This window comes from Perca flavescens, chromosome 19 (assembly GCF_004354835.1).
Source record: "Perca flavescens isolate YP-PL-M2 chromosome 19, PFLA_1.0, whole genome shotgun sequence".
NCBI lineage: Eukaryota > Metazoa > Chordata > Actinopteri > Perciformes > Percidae > Perca > Perca flavescens.
The window spans coordinates 9,162,357-9,185,895 of record NC_041349.1 but is presented as its reverse complement, the minus strand read 5'-3'; the positions used below and the strand labels follow the sequence as shown (position 1 = coordinate 9,185,895).

General features: G+C 43.0%; 1 protein-coding gene across 1 annotated transcript in view; it reads left to right on the top strand.

Moving 5' to 3' along the window:
- Nucleotides 1-23,539, top strand: part of rnf150b (ring finger protein 150b) — a 37,033-nt gene that overhangs the window by 6,149 nt on the left and 7,345 nt on the right. Inside the window, exons 2-4 of the mRNA XM_028564905.1 lie at nucleotides 3,929-4,179; nucleotides 19,367-19,521; nucleotides 23,527-23,539. The exon at nucleotides 23,527-23,539 is cut by the window's right edge and continues 84 nt beyond it. Of these exons, the coding sequence (XP_028420706.1) occupies nucleotides 3,929-4,179; nucleotides 19,367-19,521; nucleotides 23,527-23,539 (419 nt within the window). The remainder of the gene's footprint in view (nucleotides 1-3,928; nucleotides 4,180-19,366; nucleotides 19,522-23,526) is intronic.

Below are 23,539 nucleotides of genomic sequence, written 5' to 3'. Positions count from 1 at the left end.
GTGTTAGTCAACTAAGAATTTCTTCAATCGAGCACAGCCCTACTGATTACATTATGTGCTTACATTATTGCAAAAGGGTTCTCCAATGTTTTCTCAGTTAGTCTTTTAAAATGATATCAGATTAGTAAACAGAATGGGCCTTTGGACCATTGGATGAATGGTTGCTGATAACGGGCAATGTAGATTATTGCATTAAAGATCAGCCACTTCTTTCTACAACACAGTGTTTCCTCCATTTTCTTTTTTTTTAAGCAGTGGGGGCAGATCTGTCGGACCTGTATTTTTGAGGAACTGTAGGTCTACAAAATTAATTTTACAAGAAATTCTTCATAGGGAAACCAAAACCCAAAGTAGGCTAAGTATAGCAACCATACATAATGAAACTAATTGCATATTTGCCTCAGTGGAAAAGATGGCAGCCTTGCTGTGTGCCATTTGATTTTTCTTAGCTTTTGGAAAAAAAATATCTGCAAGGCTCGGCTATAGGTGGCCCATTAATGCTGAGTAGCATACCTGCTGCTAGGTGGTCCCCCCTGTGGCCTGGATTTTGACCGTTTTTGAAATTTAAATGTGTAATAACTTTGCTAAATAAAACTTTTCCTGAAAGAGTCTTTATTTTCATTTAAAATATATATATACTATACACAAAAGGCAAAGAAAATACAATCACTTTTACCTATTTTGGCCATACACTGTCATGTTGACCGCTCAGATTTTCGCGGTACTTTTTGGGTCACTTTTACTCTCGACATGCTAACGGCAACAAAGGATTCCATTCACTACGCTAAGCTAAGCTAACCGGACTAAGACAATGCATGCACTGAGACAAAATGTGTTTGCCCACCCTATATAAATATAGAGGAGACAATGAATAACCCTGTTTCAATAAACTGTGGTGTGTTCCTGTAAAGGCTTGGCTTTGTTAAATGTCAGTGGAGACTGAGAGAGAGAGGCAGACAGACAGAGAGAGAGACAGACAGAGAGAGAGACAGACAGAGAGAGAGACAGACAAACCGAGGGAGAGAGTGACTGAGAGACAGATCCCAGTGGTTTATTTTTAGACGAGACAAATCAATTTTGTTGTTCTGTTGCTGTATGTCTTTTGGGGTTGATGTGAGTTCAGTGGTGGCCTCGGGGGGGAATTTATTCAACGTGCCAGTGGCCAAACAAACTACACACAGAGAGCCACACACACACCGAGAGAGACGCACACAGACTCACACACACACACACGTCACTCGGCCGTGTCTTGGTAGCGTTGCATTTCCCCCCTGACTCATCTCCTGGTTCTCCTTCTCCATCAACAACATGAGATCAAGGAGAGGGTTGACTTCTCCTGCTACAGATTTCCCACTGTGAGAAAAAGAACAGGGCAGACACTTTATCGCTTAAACTCTACCACACACACACACACACACACACACACACACACACACACACACACACACACACACACACACACACACATGCCGGCACTGCTGTTCTCTTTAAAGAGATCGAAAGTAGGGCTGCACGATTATGGCCAAAATGATAATCATGATTATTTTGATCAATATTGAGATCACTATTAATTATCACGATTATTTGATGATTTAACCAAAACACATTTTATTGTCACATAGGCTAATTATAACTGCTTTTACATCCATATTGTGCTACATTCCTCCTTTATTGAAGGATACTGTGAAGGAGCCATTTCAGCTGTTGTGCGACCGCTTTCCATACATGCATGTTTGCCGTAAGGTATCTACCTGACGAAATAGCAACGCGGATTTCATTGGCTCATTTACACTGCTAATTACATGTCTGCCTGTGGCTCTGATGCTCCAAAACCCACGTTAGAGGCAACATAAACATTGCTGCATGTCACGGTAGTAAACACTAATAAAACCTTACACCGCAGGTAACGTTTGCCTACCGTTAGCCACAGTAGTAACTGGATTAAACACGGCTAAAATGCTGACAGCTAGCTAAACGGTGTAGTGTGAATGTATTTCCAACAACGGGACGTCAAACAGTCTGCTGCTAAATACTGTATCTGAAGTCTCTTTTATATAGACCTTAGTGGTCCCCTAATACTGTATCTGAAGTCTCTTTTATATAGACCTTAGTGGTCCCCTAATACTGTATCTGAAGTCTCTTGTATATAGACCTTAGTGGTCCCCTAATACTTTATCTGAAGTCTCTTTTATATAGACCTTAGTGGTCCCCTAATACTGTATCTGAAGTCTCTTGTATATAGACCTTAGTGGTCCCCTAATACTTTATCTGAAGTCTCTTTTATATAGACCTTAGTGGTCCCCTAATACTGTATCTGAAGTCTCTTTTATATAGACCTTAGTGGTCCCCTAATACTTTATCTGAAGTCTCTTTTATATAGACCTTAGTGGTCCCCTAATACTGTATCTGAAGTCTCTTTTATATAGACCTTAGTGGTCCCCTAATACTGTATCTGAAGTCTCTTTTATATAGACCTTAGTGGTCCCCTAATACTGTATCTGAAGTCTCTTTTATATAGACCTTAGTGGTCCCCTAATACTGTATCTGAAGTCTCTTTTATATAGACCTTAGTGGTCCCCTAATACTGTATCTGAAGTCTCTTTTATATAGACCTTAGTGGTCCCCTAATACTTTATCTGAAGTCTCTTTTATACAGACCTTAGTGGTCCCCTAATACTGTATCTGAAGTCTCTTTTATATAGACCTTAGTGGTCCCCTAATACTGTATCTGAAGTCTCTTTTATATAGACCTTAGTGGTCCCCTAATACTGTATCTGAAGTCTCTTTTATATAGGCCTTAGTGGTCCCCTAATACTGTATCTGAAGTCTCTTTTATATAGACCTTAGTGGTCCCCTAATACTTTATCTGAAGTCTTTTATATAGACCTTAGTGGTCCCCTAATACTGTATCTGAAGTCTCTTTTATATAGACCTTAGTGGTCCCCTAATACTGTATCTGAAGTCTCTTTTATATAGACCTTAGTGGTCCCCTAATACTGTATCTGAAGTCTCTTTTATACAGACCTTAGTGGTCCCCTAATACTGTATCTGAAGTCTCTTTTATACAGGCCTTAGTGGTCCCCTAATACTGTTTCTGAAGTCTCTTTTATATAGACCTTAGTGGTCCCCTAATACTGTATCTGAGAGGGGGGGCAAGGTGGAGGGTGGGGGTGTGGCCTTGACCAACTACCACTTTGCTCGTTTGAAAGCCATGATGTCACTTTCTCATGGGTGGGCCAAATTCTCTTGGTGGGCAAAGCAGAGAAAGGGGAGGTAACCTTGCTCTTCATGACCTCATAAGGAGAAGATTCCTGATTGGTCCATCTGATCTTTCATTTTCTCAAAGGCAGAGCAGGATACCCAGGGCTCGGTTTACACCTATCACCATTTCTAGCCATTGGGGGACCATAGGCAGGCTGGGGGAACGCATATTAATGTTAAAAAACCTCATAAAGTGACTTTTTCATGCCATGGGTCCATTTAAAGACTAAACTAAAAGCTGAAGGAGTTCAAACTACAATTATTAGATCTGAGAAGAATCTTTTAGAGACATTCATTTGGCTCGGGTGCTGCACCTAAACCTAACCCTTATTTTCATTGAATCTGGGTGTGTTATTCAATTTTATAGCTTTCGAAGAAAAAAAATGTTTATATAACGTTGAAAAAAACTAAAAAGTTACAAAAACAAGGTGAAAAGTGTTGAAAAAATGTTTTTATTTTTTATTTTGAGCCAGAAAAACAAAAACTTGCATGGTCAACGGGAAGGCAACAGGAGGCATAAAGTGTGTGTGTGTGTGTGTGTGTGTGTGTGTGTGTGTGTGTGTGTGTGTGTGTGTGTGTGTGTGTGTGTGTGTGTGTGTGTGTGTGTGTGTGTGTGTGTGTGTGTGTGTGTGTGTGTGTGTGTGTGTGTGTGTGTGTGTGTGTGTAGGTACGGGCGAGGTGGTCGCCATCATGATCCCCGAGCCGAAGGGCCGCGAGGTGGCGGCGCTGCTGGAGCGCAACGTGACGGTCACCATGACGATCACCATCGGCACGCGGAACCTGCAGAAGTACGTGAGCCGGACGTCCGTGGTGTTCGTGTCCATCTCCTTCATCGTGCTGATGATCATCTCGCTGGCCTGGCTCGTCTTCTACTACATCCAGAGGTTCAGATACGCCAACGCGCGGGACAGGAACCAGGTACTACACACACACACACACACACACACACAGACACACACACACACACACACACACACACACACACACACACACACACACACACACACCCCACACACCCCCTGTTGCTTCCGGGGTCTAATACCAAGGGGGTAAGCGAGCGTTTGGAATGCGTAGCTCTTATGGCACCATTTTGATGCTAACAAATGATCACCTCCCGTTAGCATCCCATTGACTCCCATTCATTCTGACGTCACTTTGACAGAGAATAACTTCACATCTGAAGCGTTTAAAGACTCTATTTGTCCGCTTTTTATTTCTAAAGAAACACGACAATGTCTAAAAGGCTCCATCACCTTGTACCTCACGTTATGGCTCCATAGCAGAAGCTTTTATAAAAATAGGCTAACGATTGGGTCATAACCACGAGACTTACTGTCACACAGTAGAGGAATTACCGTATAGTACAGGAGAAGCTCACAGGCAGTTTGGACTTACATTAGCTGTTTAGGTTTAATTACTAATGTTAACTATCATGTTAGTGATCAGTAATTAGCCTGTGTCTATGTTATCTCCTTACATATACCTACACTCTCCGTCTCTGTAAGATTGGGAATGATTGAGATTTCTCTTGTCACAGCTACCAGAAGACTTACAACTTTCAGACACGTTGCTCATGTCACATCTACGTCTACAGTGTGTTTCCGGAAGTAAAAATCCCATTTATTTTCTCCATAAAGATTTTGATTATCAGCCATAATATCTACACCAGTGGTTCTCAAACTTTTTTTTCAATAATGTACCCCATTTGAATTGTGTTTTTAAGCCAAGCACCCCCTGACCAGTGATAGATTTACCAAACACACACACACACACACACACTCACACACACACTAGAGCTGTCAATCTTCCTCTATAATACCATTCGAATTCCATTTGATATTTTTTTAAATATTTGAGTAATATTCAAATATGTAATGCCCAATTGCAGCCTGTAAAATAATAGGTACTACGCTACTCAGGCTTATGCATCGTCAATGCCACTACAAGCTTGTGGTTGTTGTTACACGTTCTTTCCACTAGAGGGACTTCTAACATTTGCCTGGCGTTGAGGGGACCTGCACGCAACTTTGTTTACATTCATTTTCAACCACGAGCACACAGCGACAAACACAAATCGACAGAGAACTCTGTAATGAAACATGATCTAACAAGTGTAGTGAAGCGGCTCTGTTGTAAAGGCTAACGGTGCTCGGTTAGCACAATGACATCATCTTAGAAAGCACAGCCGAAACGATTATAGATGGTCATAAACTAGGTAAGTTAGCAACAAACAATGCTAACGGCATTGATAACTAGTTAAGCCAAACGGTGCTGACACTACTCCTTTTAGTGATTTTAAAGCAACCCGTTTCTTGCAGATTGTCACGTTACTGAGAATACAGCTATCGGAAGGTAATATATGATGTCGAAGCTAACTCTGACAGCTGTAGGGCAGCTAACATTACCTTTAGCTGTCTCCATGAAGCTAACTCTGACAGCTGTAGGGCAGCTAACATTACCTTTAGCTAGCTGTCTCCATGAAGCTAACTCTGACAGCTGTAGGGCAGTAAACGCTACCTTTAGCTAGCTGTCTCCATGAAGCTAACTCTGACAGCTGTAGGGCAGCTAACGTTACCTTTAGCTGTCTCCATGAAGCTAACTCTGACAGCTGTAGGGCAGCTAACATTACCTTTAGCTGTCTCCATGAAGCTAACTCTGACAGCTGTAGGGCAGCTAACGTTACCTTTAGCTGTCTCCATGAAGCTAACTCTGACAGCTGTAGGGCAGTAAACACTACCTTTAGCTAGCTGTCTCCATGAAGCTAACTCTGACAGCTGTAGGGCAGCTAACGTTACCTTTAGCTAGCTGTCTCCATGAAGCTAACTCTGACAGCTGTAGGGCAGCTAACGTTACCTTTAGCTAGCTGTCTCCATGATGCTCCCAGCTAAGCTAACGTTACTATACCTCACGACGCAGTTACAAAACAAGAACAAGCTTACTAATGTTAACATAAGCACTTTGGCTCGGTGGAGGTCGATTTTAAAGTCATGTTAAAACTATTTCCCGTCCTTCGTTACAATTTCCAGCCGCAATGTCCGTAATGTTGTCCTAACGTTACTCGGTACGTAACGTTAGCTCCATAATGTAGCTTAAACCTCACAATGCCTTGTGTTTCTCGCTCATGCTAATTTATTGTTCATAAGACGTGACACATGCGGGTAGGCCAAGGCGAGAATAGTACGGCTGGGTATCGTTCAAAATCTTTCGATCCGGTGCCAATTTCGATACCGGTTCCTAACGATACTTTTTTTCGATACCATATGTTTCAAAATCCTATTCAACATCAACAAAAATACATTAAACACAAAGCTTTTATTTTCCACCTTAATTGTGAATCAAAACGTTATTATTAAAATTAAAGTTATGGTAAAACTGCTCACTAAGAGTAACATTAATGAAAGTTGCCTTGCTTTACAAGCTCAGCCTGTTAGTCAATTCAATTCAATTTTATTTATAGTATCAAATCATAACATGATGATCGGTTATCTCGAGACACTTTACAGATAGAGTAGGTCTGGACCACATTCTATAATTTACAAAGCCCCAACAATTCCAACAATTACAGTAATTCCCTCAAGAGCAAGCAGTGCGACAGTGGCGAGGAAAAACTCCCTCTTGGGAAGAAACCTCGGACAGACCCAGGCTCTTGGTAGGCGGTGTCTGACGGGCCGGTTGGGGGTGTGGTGAACAGTGGCGATAATAGTCACATTAATAATGGAACAGTGACTGGATGTAGCGGGGAGCTGCAGGGTTCAGCAGGAAGCAGCAGGGTTCAACCAAGGGGGTAAGCTTCGCTTCAGAACGCGAACCTCCGATGGCGCCATTTTGTTGCTACGAAGCGATCACCTCTTGTTAGCATTACACTGACCGCCATTTTTTTTATTACGTCACTTGAATGCGAATAACTTTACATCTGAAGTGTTTAAAGACTCTATTTGTCCGTTGTTTAGTTCCAAAGAAACACGACAATGTATAAAAGGCTCCATTACCTTGTACCTCACGTTATGGCTCCGTAGCAGACGTTTTTGTAAAAATAAGCTAACGATTGGGTCATAACCAAGTGACTTACTGTTGCATAGTAGAGGAATTACCGTATAGTACAGGAGAAGCTCACAGGCAGTTTCGACTTGCATGAGATGTTTAGGTTTAATTACTAATGTTAACTAGCATGTTAGTTAGCAATAATTAGCCTGTGCTTACATTATCTCCTTACATATACCTACGCTCTCCGTCTCTGTAAGATTGGGAATGATTGAGATTTCTCTTGGCGCAGCTACCAGAAGACTTACAACTTTCAGACACGTTGCTCACGTCACATTTACGTTGTCTCTGTCAGTTGGAGGCTGCGCAGTAAAGCAAGAGATCACCGGAAAAGTGTTTCTAATAGCCTTCCCTGGTCTCCGTCCAGAACAACGGGGTCTATTGGTCCATTATATACTGTCTATGGGTTCAGCAGGAAGCAGCATGACACTGCAGGGCACCGCTGAGCTCAGCAGGGAGTGCAGCAGGACCACGGCGACAGCTATGTTATGTATTATTAATCTAACAATTATGAAGAGAAGCAGGTGGGCCAGTTAGGTGAACACTGCAACTCCTCACTCCCTAACTATAAGCTTTATCAAATAGAAGAGTTTTAAGTTCATTCTTGAAAGCGATTACAGTTTCTGCCCCCCGAACCCAGATTGGGAGCTGGTTCCATAGGAGAGGAGCCTGATAACTGAAGGCTCTGGCTCCCATTCTACTTTTAGAGACTCTAGGTACCACCAGTAACTCTGCATTCTGGGAGCGCAGTGCTCTAGCGGGACAATAAGGTATTAGGTGCTCTTCTAGATATGATGGTGCTAGACCCTTTAGAGCTTTGTAGGTCAGGAGAAGGATTTTAAACTCAATCCTGGATTCAACAGGAAGCAAGTGCAGAGAAGCTAATACAGGAGAAATATGATCTCTTTTCTTAGTTCTTGTGAGAACACGCGCTGCAGAATTCTGGATCAGCTGGAGAGTCTTAAGCGACTTATTTGAGCAACCTGACAGTAGGGAATTACAATAGTCCAGCCTGGAAGTAACGAATGCATGGACTAGTTTTTCAGCGTCGTTTTGAGACAGGATATTCCTAATTTTGGCAATGTTACGAAGATGAAAAAAGGCTGTTCTTGAGGTTTGTTTTAGATTGGCGTTAAAGGATATATCCTAAATAAATAACTCCTAAATTTCTGACAGTAGTGCTGGAGGCCAGGGCAATACCATCCAGAGTAGCTATGTCTTTAGATAATGAGGTTCTGAGGTGTTTAGGGCCCAGTACAATAACTTCAGTTTTGTTACAGTTTAACATCAGAAAATTATAGGTCATCCAGGATTTTATATCTTTAATGCACGCTTGAAATTTAGCTAGCTGACTGGTTTCGTCTGTTTTGATTGACAAGTATAATTGGGTGTCATCCGCATAACAGTGAAAGTTAATTGAGTGTTTCCTAATAATATTGCCTAGAGGAAGCATATATAAGGAGAATAGAACTGGTCCAAGCACGGAGCCTTGTGGAACCCCATGGCTAACTTTAGCGTACTTAGAGGATTTATCATTAACATTAACAAATTGAGATCGATCAGAGAAATAGGACTTAAACCAGCTTAGAGCAATTCCTTTAAAACCACCGTTGTGCCTGCTTGCCTAAGAGCTTAGAGGAAGTGTAATGTCAACAGCACCGTGTGTGTGTGTGTGTGTGTGTGTGTGTGTGTGTGTGTGTGTGTGTGTGTGTGTGTGTGTGTGTGTGTGTGTGTGTGTGTGTGTGTGTGTGTGTGTGTGTGTGTGTGTGTGTGTGTGGGAGCTCTGCTCTCTGTCAGTATGCAGAGAGGACAGATAAGCATGCGCTTAAGCGTTCAGACGCTTTTGGAACCGAAATTTGGCCCCGAAATATTAAAAATTATTTTTGATACTTGTAGATCGGAATTTTTTTTTCCCGCTACCATAAAAGTATCGACGTTCGGTGCCCAGCCTTAGAGAAGACGGAGATTAGCTAACGTTAGCCAACATATTTATAAAAAAAAAGTCACATTCAAATAGTAATTTCAGCATTCGTTTTTTACTATTCGAATATTCGTTCCAGCAGCCCTAACACACACACACACACACACACACACACACACACACACACACACAAACACACACACACACAAACACACACACACACACACAGCCACGTAACTGAAAAACATTTAAATGCTGATTTAAAAAAAAAGGCAACACAAGTTTAAAAAAAACAACGTAAAAGGGCGGTAGAAAGAAGGAAGTAAGGCAAGAATAGGTGGAAGATAGTATCAAAAACTTAGAAAATAGAAACAAAAACTTTTTAAAAAGTCACAGTAGGAAGAAGGGAGACAAATTTCGAAAAAAGTGACAAAAACCTTGAAAAAGGTGGAATTGTTTTTTTGAAAAAAGCAACAAAAACTTCGACAAACTTGAAGAAAAACAGAAGAGGAAGGAAGGCAAGAACAGGTTGAAAATAGTGACAAAAAGCGCTCACGTACTCCCTGCAGTCCTCCAAAGTACCCCTTGGGGTACACGTACCCCCATGTGAGAAACACTGGCCTAAACCATGTAAGGCAGACTGACCCCGAGCTCCGTGGTTGTGAAACGAAAGTTTCTGCTCCTGTAGAAGCTAGAAGTCCGTACGAAATCAACCTTGTTTTGATTAAAAAAAAAAAACATGTTTTTAATTGCGACCTAATGGAGAAAAACTACACTACCCACAGTGTTGGGAAAGTTCACTTTCTACATGAACTAGTTAAAAGTTCAGTTCACAAATTTTAAAATGAACTAGTTCAGTTCATAGTTCATACTTCAACATTTTTAACTAAGTTCATAGTTCTTTTTTTCCCGTCTGTTGCAGCAAGCTATTATTTCTCTAAATTATTGCCACAGCCCAAATATAGAACCACAGACGGCAATTATTTTATCAGTTTTAACACTGAAACTATGCGTCAGATTTCATCTTCATATCCAATCAGTTCAACGTGCCGTTCCAGGTTTGCTGTGGATGGGACTGAAGTGTGGATTTTCTTTTTTGAAGTTTGCACAGAAATGTCAGATTTTTCCATCCTCACTGACCTCGTCATAAAACTGGTTTAAATGATCGTACCACGCTGCTTTTCGTTGTGATGACCCATGCGGCAGTGCGCCACTGGTGTTGCCAGTTTGGGTGTTTTTCCCGCTACATATGATGGCCTGTTTACGGTGTGTTTTAGTCGTGGTTTTCAGCCTGGAAGGCTCTATAGAAATCTGGCGCCCTATTGGACGAAAGTTAAACCGAGAGAGCGTGGCGTTCACAGACACCAGGATGAAGGAGTTAACGGTAAAGTTCATCAGGCGGTAATACGGCACGCTCAGTTCACATTCGCCCCAAAATATATACGATAGTTCATGAACTATCGTTCAGTGAACGCGTTCAGGCGCAACACTGACTACCCACAATCTTAAGCAGAACATTATGTTATTTATTTAGAATATTTTACACTGACAGAAATTATACAAATATAAAAATAAAACCCCTCTCTCTGTCTCTGTCTCTCTCTCTCTCTGTCTCTCTCTCTCTCTCTCTCTCTCTCTCTCTCTCTCTCTCTCTCTCTCTCTCTCTCTGTCTCTCTCTCTCTCTCTCTCTCTCTCTCTCTCTCTCTCTCTCTCTCTCTCTCTCTCTCTCTCTCTCTCTCTCTCTCTCTCTCTCTCTCTCTCTCTCTCTCTCTCTCTCTCTGTCTCTCTCTCTCTCTCTCTCTCTGTCTCTCAATTCAATTCAATTCAAAGAGCTTTATTAGCATGACCATATTGACATACAGTATTGCTAAAGCACATAAACAGTGAAACATGTTCCACATTAACATCCAGTAGTCCAGCAGGATGCAGACAGTAAACATTAAGTCAACATTCGTATAAAAGCTACAATCATGTCAACACAATGTAACAATATGAACAACACTGATGATATCAGCAACAACATGAACACAAGAATATTACAGGTGTGTGTGTGTGTGTGTCTGTGTGTCTTTGTGTGTGTGTGTATATGTGTGTATATCTGTGTGTGTGTGTGTGTGTGTGTGTGGGGGGGTCACTCACTGTTCCTCAGAGTGTAGCAGGTAAAGACATATTCTGCTGCAAGACTGCAGCTCTCTGGCTGTTCTCCCAGCAGGATCGGCATTTTATTGATGTTGGTTATTTGGTCAAATGTCGGGTGTTTGTGTTTGAATTTGGGGAAATATTGAGTTCTGATTGGCTGCAGCTCTGTGCATTCTGTCAGGAAGTGCAGCTCTGTCTCGACTTTGTCTCTCTTGCACAGCTGGCAGAAGCGCTCCTCTTTGGGCAGCCATTGTTGTTTGTATCGGCCTGTCTCGATGGCCAGGCTGTGCTCACTGAGTCTGTACTTGGTCAACGTAGTTCTTAGTTTGGTATCAGTCACTGTGGTCAGGTAGTCTGCCACACTGTACTCTCTCTTTAGGGACAGGTAGCACTGCATTTTGCTTTGTGCTTCTGTTTGTGTGTTCCAGTTGGTGATGTAGTTTAGTTTCTGTTGTGTTATAACTTGGTTAACTCTGATTGGTTGGTTCCCAGACTGGTCCTGAGGCAGAACCGGGTCAGGAACTGACCTGAGCATCAGGACCAGCTGAGTGAGGGGACTCTTCTCTTTGCTCAGCTCTTGGTGTTGCAGGGCTTTCTGCTGGTAGGAGTGGGGGTCACTGTTTTTTAGATGGAGCCAATATTTGATTGCACGTTTTTGAATTTTGATGAATAAAGGGAATTGGCCTAATTCAGCTCTGCAGGCGTTGTTGGTGGTTTTTCTGTGCATCTGTAGGATGCTTTTACAGAACTCTAGATGCAGGGTTTCAACTGGGTTTTTGTCCCAATGGGCAGAATTCTGGTAGGAAATAGGACCCCACACCTCACTACCGTAGAGGAGAATTGGTTCTATTACAGATTCAAATAGTTTGAGCCAGATTCTAATTGGGATTTTAATGTAGATTTGACTTTTTATTGCATAAAATGCCCTGCGTGCTTTCTCTCTCAGCTCCATTATCGCTGGGGTAAAACTTCCAGTGGAACTTATTTTCAGTCCTAAATAATTGTAATGTGTACAGTGGTCTAATCTATGTGTTCCTAATGTGAAGCCGCATGTGTTTCCTTGAGATCTGGATCTTTTTTGAAAAGTCATTGTCTTTGTCTTATGAGTGTTTACTGCCAGGGCCCAGGTCTGGCAGTACTGCTCCAGCAGGTCCAGGTTCTGCTGTAGGCCCTGTTCTGTAGGGGACAACAGAACCAGGTCATCTGCGTAGAGCAGGAACTTGATCTCCGAGTGGTGTAGAGTGAGACCAGGTGCTGCTGATGTCTCTAGGATGGTGGCCAGCTGGTTTATATAGATGTTGAATAGCGTGGGACTCAGACAGCAGCCCTGTCTCACTCCACGCTTCTGATAGAAGGATGTTGTTCTTTTGTTGCCAATTTTAATACTGCACTTATTGTTAGTGTACATAGATTTAATGATGTCATATGTTTTTACCCCTACACCAGATTCAATAACTTTGTAAAATAGTCCACTGTGCCAAATTGAGTCGAATGCCTTTTTGAAATCTATGAAACATGCATAGATTTTGTTGTTGTTTTGGTGAACATGTTTATCTATCAGGGTGTGTAGGGTGTAAATATGATCTGAAGTTCTGTGTTTTGGTACAAACCAATTTGACTTTTACTCAAGACATTGTGTTTGGTAAGGAAGGTTATGAGTCTGGAGTTGATGATGCTACAAAAGAGCTTCCCCAGATTACTGTTCACACAGATGCCTCGGTAATTATTTGGGTCAGATGTATCTCCAGATTTGTAGATTGGTGTGATGAGACCGTGATTCCAGATGTCAGGGAAGTAACCTCCACTCAGGATCAAATTAAAGAGTTTCAGAATGGCCAATTGGAATTGTGGGCTGGTGTATTTCAGCATCTCGTTCATGATGCCATCGAGCCCGCTGGCTTTTTGGGGTTTTAGTGCCCGGAGTTTGTCTCTTAGTTCCTGTTCAGTAATGGGGGAGTCGAGAGGATTCTGGTTTTCTTTAACAGCCAATTCTAGTTCATTCAGTTTGGTTATAATTTGGTTTTGATTTGGGTCTGGGTTCCTTGGTAATATCTCATAGAGCGTTTCAAAATGGCAAACCCATATGTCTCCATTCTGTATCGCCAATTCTAGAGGTTTGGATTTTTTAAGATTCTTCCATTTTTCCCAGAATTGATTTGTGTTTATGGACTCCTCGATTAGTGCCAGTTGTTTGTGTGTGTGTTGAGCTTTTTTGATTCTGAGTGTACGTTTGTAGTTTTTAAGTGTGGCACAGTAAAGAAGGCGTAAGTCTACATTTCCTGGATCTCTGTGTTTTTGGTTAGATAATCTCCTAACATTTTGTCTAATTTCTTTACACTCTTTGTCAAACCAATTATCATCTTTGGGATTCTTAGGCTTATTTTTGGATAATTTCAATTGTGATTTTTTAGCAGTTTGCATGATGATTTGATTGACATGTCTAACTGCATTATTTATGCCTTCTTGACTGTGTACATATGTGGTGTCCAGAAAGGTATCTAATAGTGTTTGAATTTCGGGTGAGCTGATTGCTCTCTGGAACTCTTCTGTGCTGTTTTCGGCCCATCTGTATGATCTCCTGATGTTAAACAGCTTACTGGGCTGTGGGGGGGTGCTGTTGTTGGTCACTGACCTTCTGAGAAACACAGAAATTTGGCTGTGGTCAGACAGAGGAGTCAATGGTTTAACTGTGAATGCACTGAGAGAGAAAGGGTCTAAATCTGTTACCATGTAGTCAACGGTGCTGTTGCCAAGAGGTGAGCAAAACGTATTTCTACCTAAAGAGTCTCCTCGTAACCTGCCGTTGACGATGTACAGACCCAGGCTTCGGCAGAGCTGCAGTAGCTCTCTGCCGTTCTTATTGGTCTGGGTGTCACAGTTGGAACGAGGAAGGTTGGTTCTGTTTTGTGGATAGTTGTGTCCGAATATATGACTGTTACCTAGCTCTGTGCTGTAGTCAGGGAGGGAGCCAGTACGTGCGTTCAGGTCTCCACAGATTAGCACACTTCCCTGGGCCTGGAAGCTGCAGATCTGCTCATGGAGAAGGGGGAAGATGTCTTCATCATAGTATGGGGAGTCACTAGGGGGAATGTATACAGCACACAGATATATGTCTGTTGGACGGTTAGTGATGCCTTGTTTTATTTTAAGCCAAATGTGTGAGCGTTCATATTTTATAAGGGTGATGTACTTAGATATTTCATCTTTGTACCAGATAATAATCCCTCCTGAGTCCCTCCCTCTTTTAACAGTAGGGAGTTTGACTGATGACAGCAGGATTTCTCTGTAGTTTGGGGGGCAGTGAGTGACAGAGCCGGGTCTACACCAGGTCTCTTGGAGGATGATGATGTCTGTGTCTTTGGTGTTGTCTTTGAATTCAGGGGTTTCACTTTTACATCCAAACAATGAAGAGTTAAGGCCCTGAATATTCCACATGGAGACAGTAAATGGCTTCATTGTTAGCAAATACAAATGCAAATACAGTTTTAAAAAGAGATAAACCTACAGTAATGAGTAATAAATGAGTAATAAATGAGAGGTAGGGCTGTCCTTGATTAAAGTAGTAATACATTTTCTAAATGGTATCTTCCGTTTAGCTGTTTACAGATGAGTTACAGGGTTAGACAAAGGGTTTAGTTTATTTGAGAGACCGAAACAAATTATGAATTATTGTGTTGCCAGATAAGTAATGACCAATAAGAAAAAGGCTAACTCATTTTGCACTGGAAGCTAAAGAGTAAATATAAATAAATTAGTTAAAATAAATATGAAAAATAAAATAAATCTGGTAATAATAGCCTTATAATGTAAGACCTGAATTGAATAGATTAAGATCAAGATAAAAACAGCCCTAATTAAAGTGGATAGTAGTTAAACTTATAAAACTTGTTACAAAAACACGTTATTCTTCTAAAAGAGTAGAGGTTAATATGACACCTGTCTCTCTCTCTCTCTCTCTCTCTCTCTCTCTCTCTCTCTCTCTCTCTCTCTTTTCTCTCTCTCTGTCTCTCTGTCTCTCTCTCTGTCTCTCTCTCTCTGTCTCTCTCTCTCTCTCTCTCTCTCTCTCTCTCTCTCTCTCTGTCTCTCTCTCTGTCTCTCTCTCTCTCTCTCTCTCTCTCTCTCTCTCTCTCTCTCTCTCTCTCTCTCTTTCTCTCTCTCTCTCTCTCTCTCTCTCTCTCTCTCTCTCTCTCTCTCTCTCTCTCTCTCTCTCTCTCTCTCTCTCTCTCTCTCTCTCTCTGTCTCTCTCTCTGTCTCTCTCTCTCTCTCTCTCTCTCTCTCTCTCTCTCTCTCTGTCTCTTCTCTCTCTCTCTCTGTCTCTCTCTCTGTCTCTCTGTCTCTCTCTCTGTCTCTCTCTGTCTCTCTCTCTCTCTGTCTCTCTCTCTTCTCCCAAACCCCACCCTACAACCTATTAAATTGAATAATTCTTCATTTCTTACTCACTGTAACTTGTATTCTTGTATTTGTATATTATTCGATTTCAGCCTGGTGTATTTTAATCATGACCGTTTGTAACTGCTCCTTAATGTTTCACGTAAAGCACTTTGAATTGCCTCGTTGCTGAGAGGTGCTGCAAAAAGAGGAAGTTGGCCTTAAGGCCGTTTTATGATTGTGCGTCGAATCGACGCTCGGCCGTGGCTAAGGTAGCGTTGCATTTCGAGAAGAAACGGGGAAAAAAATGACCTCAGAACTTCTCTGCTACCGGTTATCTCGATGAACCAACTCCTCACATTTTGCGTTAACATTGGTGGATAGAAAACACACATGAACGTGCTTCTTTAAGTGCACGTAAACGCAAAACAAACAGTTTCTTGAAAAAAACCAGACCGCCTGTGAAATTCAGTTCCAGTAAATGAAAACAAACCCGTTCGCCAGAGAGATGCCTTTCATAGTTTCCTGGTGAGATCATGTCGTTGGGATGTCTGTCTGTATCGCTTTGTAAACGTAGCTGTTGAACTGTTTTTTAAAGTTTTTAAATGTTATTTCAAACGAGCACATTCAGTGGAACGCCGTGCTGCTGCTTCTCTCTCGTTATTGATTTTTCTTTTTTTTTCTTTTTTGGAAATCATCATTTATTGTGTCTGTAACTCAGCAGGAAGAGCTCCAACAGGTGATGATAGGCAGGGAGCAGAGGCTGCATGTAGAAAGTAGACAGGTGAGTTATGAATTATAGCATGAATCAAAAAGATACAACAGGACGTATATGTGTATATGTGTATATGTTTATGTCCTGTCGTATCATGTATGTATCTACATAGACAAGGGTGGAACTTTGGGTTCAACATTGGGGGTTTTTAGATCTCCAACTATTTAGGGAGGTCCTGGGACATGTCTGCATGGATAGAAAAAAAGAGACAAAAACATGTAAAAAAACGGATAAAACGTCAAAAACTTGGGGGGGAAATAAGTGACATTTCCCCCAAAAAAGGTCCAAAAACACCTTGAAAATGCGTCATAAACTGTCAAAAAACGTTAGAGGAAGTGGCAAATATGTCGGAATCTGCAACTAAAACATTAAAAATGTGACAAAAACCTTTTTAGACAATATTGGCGATTTTTCTTTTTTCTTTTTTTTCTATGATGGCTAAGCAACTTTTTGGGGGCTTTATGAGGCCCCAAACTCTAAGTGAGAAAGCTATATGAGACATGCAATAATACAGTCAAAATATATAACTTTTTCTCTTCAATAAAAGCATGTCAATAAACTGTACATATCTGGCCCTTAATGGGATTCTCATTTTCCAGTCTGGCCATTAGCGAAATTGAGTTGGACGGCATACCCTAGATTTGGGGAAAAAAGTAGGACTGCTCCCTCTTAGTGGATTAGTCCACTAATCGGTCGTTTTGGTCTTAGTCAACTTAGATCTCTTTAGTCCATTAGTCATGTTTGATGCTTTTTTTTTCACGCTGAATGACTTATTTCCAAGCACATCTCTGGTAAACACAAGAATTTTTATTGGTGCTAATAGCACGACTCTTAGCGGAGAAACTCAGATTTACAGATCTGTCGATTAAATCAACTAATCGATTAGTCGATGCAGTTGAATGAGTGTTAGTCGACTGAGAATTTCTTCAATCGAGCACAGCCCTAGGAAAAAAGGGTGAAAAGACTGACGTTAAGGGTAGCATACACTTTGAGCAAAATATAAGAGGGGTGCACCAACAGTTTTCCTGGATTGTGACACCGAATGAGCCATCTGCATGTGATTTGGCTCACATCCTCCCACTCAGTGCTCCTCTCCATAGCTGTCTTGCTGTACGTTACGTTAGGAACCATGAAGAGAAGGTGATCATTCAGGGTTAGTGGAAGGGAACCTGCCGAGTGATTTTTAGTTTGGGGTGATGTTGTTTTCCCATTGACTCAGGCAGGTTAGACAGCAAGCAGAGTCCACATTTTGAAAAATAAAAGTCGTGTTTTGCTTAAATATCTGATCCTCCTGCTATTACGAAACACAATGTTGGCTGTTTTTATAGCATTATGTCTTTTAATGTGACAAAAACACTAAATAATAATTTTGAATATGTATTGGTATGTATTTTATGGTGGTGTAAGGTGCTGGAAAAAGCTTTTAAAATGGACCTTGGAATGGCTTGAAATTGACCTTTGAAAAGGTGTACGAACTGTGTGTGTGTAATGTGTGTGTCACAGTGTGTGTGTGAGAGAGAATGTGTGTGTCACAGTGTGTGTGTGTGTGTGTGTGTGTGTGTGTGTGTGTGAGAGAGTGAGAGGGTGTATGTGTGAGAGTGAGTGTGTGTGTTAGAGCGAGTGTGTGTGTGTGAGAGAATGTGTGTCACAGTATGTGAGAGAGAATGTGTGTGAGTGTGTGTGTGTGTGTGTGTGTGTGTGTGAGAGAGTGTGTGTGTTTGAGAGAGAGAGAGAGAGAAAGTGTGTGTGTGTTTGAGAGTGTGTGTGTGAGAGAGAGAGTGTGTGTGAGAGAGTGTGTGTGAGAGAGTGTGTGTTTGAGAGAGAGAGAGAGAGAGAGAAAGTGTGTGTGTGAGAGAGAGAGTGTGTGTGTGTGTGTGTGTGTGTGTATACTGTATATATTTATCCTAGAAGACCGCCATGATACCACGGCTGTTGCCCAATCATTTTGGGTGATTTGTGCAAAAAAAAACAGGGAAATATAAAAGTGAAGGAGGGATGAAAAAGGAGCGATAGCCCTTTTTTTTTTTTTTTTTTTTTTTTAAAAAGAAAATGCCTTTTTAAGACATGGTCTCTCTCCAAATTGGGTCACGGACTAAAGTGTGTTTATCCAAACTGTTTGCACCAATCGCAGTGACTCCCCTTTGCTTCCACTGACCAGAGAGGGGGAGTGATTAACGTCAGAGTTTTCGTGTCCGTGGGAGAAGGAATGAAAAGATTTTGTAACCTTAGTTTTAGTCACGAGAAGCAGAAGAAAGCTGACGGGAAAACACACTCACAGGAAGCTGGTTTGGTATCAGGTCAACACATTCATCTCCTTTCTCTCTCTCTCTCTGTCTCTGTCTCTGTCTGTCTCTCGCTCTGTCTCTCTCTCTCTGTCTCTCTCTCTCTCTCTCTCTCTCTCTCTCTGTCTCTTTCTCTCTCTGTCTCTTTCTCTCTCTCTCTCTCTCTCTCTCTCTCTCTCTCTCTCTCTCTCTCTCTCTCTGTCTCTCTCTCGCTCTGTCTCTCTCTCTCTCTCTGTCTCTCGTTCTCTGTCACTGTGTGTCTCTTTCTCTCTGTCTCTGTCTGTCTGTCTGTCTCTCTCTCTCTCTCTCTCTCTCTCTGTCTCTCTCGCTCTGTCTCCCTCTCTCTCTCTCTCTGTCTCTCTCGCTCTGTCTCCCTCTCTCTCGCTCTGTCTCTCTCTCTCTGTCTCTCTCTCTCTCTGTCTCACTCTCTCTCTGTCTCTCGTTCTCTGTCACTGTTTGTGTCTCTCTCTCTCTCTCTCTGTCTCTCTCTGTCTCTCTCTGTCTCTCTCTCTGTCTCTCTCGCTCTGTCTCTCTCTCTGTCTCTCTCGCTCTGTCTCTCTCTCGGTCTCTCTCTCTCAGCGTCGACTTGGCGACGCGGCGAAGAAAGCCATCAGTAAGCTGCAAGTTCGCACCATCAGGAAGGGCGACCAGGAGACGGAGTCCGACTTCGACAACTGTGCCGTCTGCATCGAGGGCTACAAGGCCAACGACGTGGTCCGCATCCTGCCCTGCAGGTACACACACACGCACGCAAACGCACACGGGTGGCTGTGGCTCGGTGGTAGAGTGGATGGTGGTTTGATCCCTGGCCCTGCAGTCCCATGTCGAGGTGTCCTTGGGCAAGACCCTGAACCCAGAGTTGCCCCCGATGCTGTGCCATGATGAGCAGGTGGCACCTTGTACAGCAGCCTCGGCCACAGTGTGTGAATGTGTGTGAATGGTTCCTGTACTATGTAAAAGCGCTTTGAGTAGTCATTAAGACTAGAAAAGTGCTATTTAAATACATGTACATTTACATTTACACACATGCACGTGAAACACACACACATACAGACGCACACATGTACGCACACATGTACGCACACACGTACGCACGCACACACACATACAGAGACAGACAGACAGACACACACACACACACACACATACAGAGACATACACAACGTATGTCTCTGTATGTGTGTGACTTGGCTACAAGGCCAACAACGTGGTCCGCATCTTGCCCTGACACACACACACACACACACACACACACACACAGACATAAACAACACACAGACACACGCACACATACAGAGACACACAGACACACACATACAGAGACACACACAGACAGACACACAAACACACACACACACACACATACACACAGACATACACAACACACAGAGACTTGGCTACAAGGCCAACAACGTGGTTTGCATCTTGCCCTGCAGGTACCTACACACACACACACACACACGCACACGCACGCGCAAACACACACAGACGCACACACGTACGCACACACACATACAGAGACACACACACACAGACATACACAACACACAGACACACACACACATATACAGAGACACGCACAGACATACACATACACACACACCCAGACAGACACACACACACACACCCAGACAGACACACACACATTTTATAAAGGTTGTTTCCACCGCAGGAACTCTACCGGGAGACCCTTTTAAAGAACTCAGGAATTAAACCTGCGTTTTAAAAAAAGGAACCTTACACTTAAAGGGTAACATTGTTTTTTGTTATTTCAACCTGGACCCCATTTTCCCACGGGGGTTTTGAGTGTAAGTGACTGATGGGAACAACAATCTTGAACATTGAGAGAGAGCTGTGACCAGCAGCCGCGAACCAGGCTGCAATGTAACCCTATGGGGCAAATGTGCATCGTCAATTTCCTGTTTTTGCCGCTGACAGGCTCAAATTATTATTCTAAGTGTCTGACAACATTATGGAAAGGATCCCAAACAGCCCCAAAATCAAATTCACCAGACTCCATTTCAATAAACAGTACTTTAAGCGTGTATAGAGCAACAATTTTCACATACGTAAATCGGTAAACTGTGTTTATTAGAGTTGTGATGGTCGGAAAAGTGGAAAGACGAGCCAAAATCGGCTTTTCATAGTTTTATTTAGTTTCTGTCGACTTTGAATGAAGTATGTTTTACGATGCTAAAATTACTGTTTATTTACATGGAGTCTGGTGGGTTTAGGATGCTTAAAGTAGTGATTATTTACGTGGAGTCTGGTGGGTTTAAAATGCTTAAAGTAGTGATTATTTACATGGAGTCTGGTGGGTTTAGGATGCTTAAAGTAGTGATTATTTACATGGAGTCTGGTGGGTTTAGGATGCTTAAAGTAGTGATTATTTACATGGAGTCTGGGGGGTTTAGGATGCTTAAAGTAGTGATTATTTACATGGAGTCTGGTGGGTTTAGGATGCTTAAAGTAGTGATTATTTACATGGAGTCTGGTGGGTTTAGGATGCTTAAAGTAGTGATTATTTACATGGAGTCTGGTGGGTTTGGCAAAAGCAGTTTGCACCTATATTTAGCTGGGGGGGGGAATAACAGATGAGTATCGCTCTGTTATATTAATGTTTACAATGTGCATTATATTTATCCATCCATCCATCCATCCATCTTCGTCCGCTTATCCGGTGTCGGGTCGCGGGGGGAGCAGCTCCAGCAGGGGACCCCAAACTTCCCTTTCCCGAGCAACATTAACCAGCTCCGACTGGGGGATCCCGAGGCGTTCCCAGGCCAGGTTGGAGATATAATCCCTCCACCTAGTCCTGGGTCTTCCCGAGGCCTCCTCCCAGCTGGACGTGCCTGGAACACCTCCCTAGGGGGCGCCCAGGGGCATCCTTACCAGATGCCCGAACCACCTCAACTGGCTCCTTTCGGACGCAAGGAGCAGCGGCTCTACTCCGAGCTCCTCACGGATGACTGAGCTTCTCACCCTATCTCTAAGGGAGACGCCAGCCACCCTCCTGAGGAAACCCATTTCGCCGCTTGTACCCTGGATCTCGTTCTTTCGGTCATGACCCAGCCTTCATGACCATAGGTGAGGGTAGGAACGAAAACTGACCCGGTAGATCGAGAGCTTTGCCTTCTGGCTCAGCTCTCTTTTCGTCCACAACGGTGCGATAGATTGAATGCAATACCGCACCCGCTGCGCCCGATTCTCCGACCAATCTCCCGCTCCATTGTCCCCTCACTCGCGAACAAAACCCCAAGGTACTTGAACTCCTTCACTTGGGGTAAGGACTCATTCCCTACCTGGAGAAGGCATTCCATCGGTTTCCTGCTGAGAACCATGGCCTCCGATTTAGAGGTGCTGATCCTCATCCCAACCGCTTCACACTCGGTTGCGAACCGATCCAGTGAGTGCTGAAGGTCGCAGGCCGATGATGCCATCAGGACCACATCATCTGCAAAGAGCAGCGATGAGATCCCCAGCCCACCAAACTGCAACCCCTCCCCACCCCGACTACGCCTCGATATCCTGTCCATAAATATTACAAACAGGATTGGTGACAAAGCGCAGCCCTGGCGGAGGCCAACCCTCACCTGAAGCGAGTCCGACTTACTACGAGAACCCGGACACAGCTCTCGCTTTGGTTGTACAGAGATTGGATGGCCCTGAGAAGAGACCCCCTCACCCCATACTCCCGCAGCACCTCCCACAGTATCTCCCGGGGACCCGGTCATACGCCTTCTCCAAATCCACAAAACACATGTAGACCGGTTGGGCATACTCCCAGGCTCCCTCCAGGATCCTTGCGAGTGAAGAGCTGGTCCGTTGTTCCACGACCAGGACGGAATCCGCATTGTTCCTCCTCAACCCGAGGTTCGACTATCGGCCGAACCCTCCTTTCCAGCACCTTGGAGTAGACTTTACCAGGGAGGCTGAGAAGTGTGATACCCCTATAATTGGCACACACCCTCTGGTCCCCCTTTTTAAAAAGAGGAACCACCACCCCAGTCTGCCACTCCTTTGGCACCGTCCCAGACTTCCACGCAATGTTGAAGAGGCGTGTCAACCAGGACAGCCCCTCCACACCCAGAGCCTTGAGCATTTCTGGACGGATCTCATCAATCCCCGGGGCTTTGCCACTGTGGAGTTGTTTGACTACATCAGTGACTTCCGCCTGGGAAATCGACGACAATCCCCCATTATCCTCCAGCTCTGCCTCTAACATAGAGGGCGTATTAGTCGGATTCAGGAGTTCCTCAAAGTGCTCCTTCCACCGCCCTATTACCTCCTCAGTGGAGGTCAACAGTGTCCCATCCTTACTGTACACAGCTTGGATGGTTCCCCGCTTTATATTTATCACTTAATTATATGTGTGTATGTGTGTGTATATGTGTGTGTGTGTATACATACATACATAAAATTAAAATAACTGATAAATAAGAACATGTACATCTCAGCACAATCTTCCAAAATTATTGTAAGTTCAAATAAATAAGAAATTCCAACGTTCATGTAATAAAAATAATTTAAAAAGCATCCAGATGTTTCAGATTCAGATTCTGGCCTTTTGTGCAACGGCACAAAACGAAAGCAGCTGTGAACACCCTTCTCATTTTTTCCTAAATAAATTCTCTGTCTCTGAACGTGTCTGTGTGAATGCAGATGTACAGCAGACATAACCTGCTGCGTTTTCTCCTCCTTCTTCTTCTTCTTCTCCTTCTTCTTTTTCTTCTTTGCAGACATTTGTTCCAC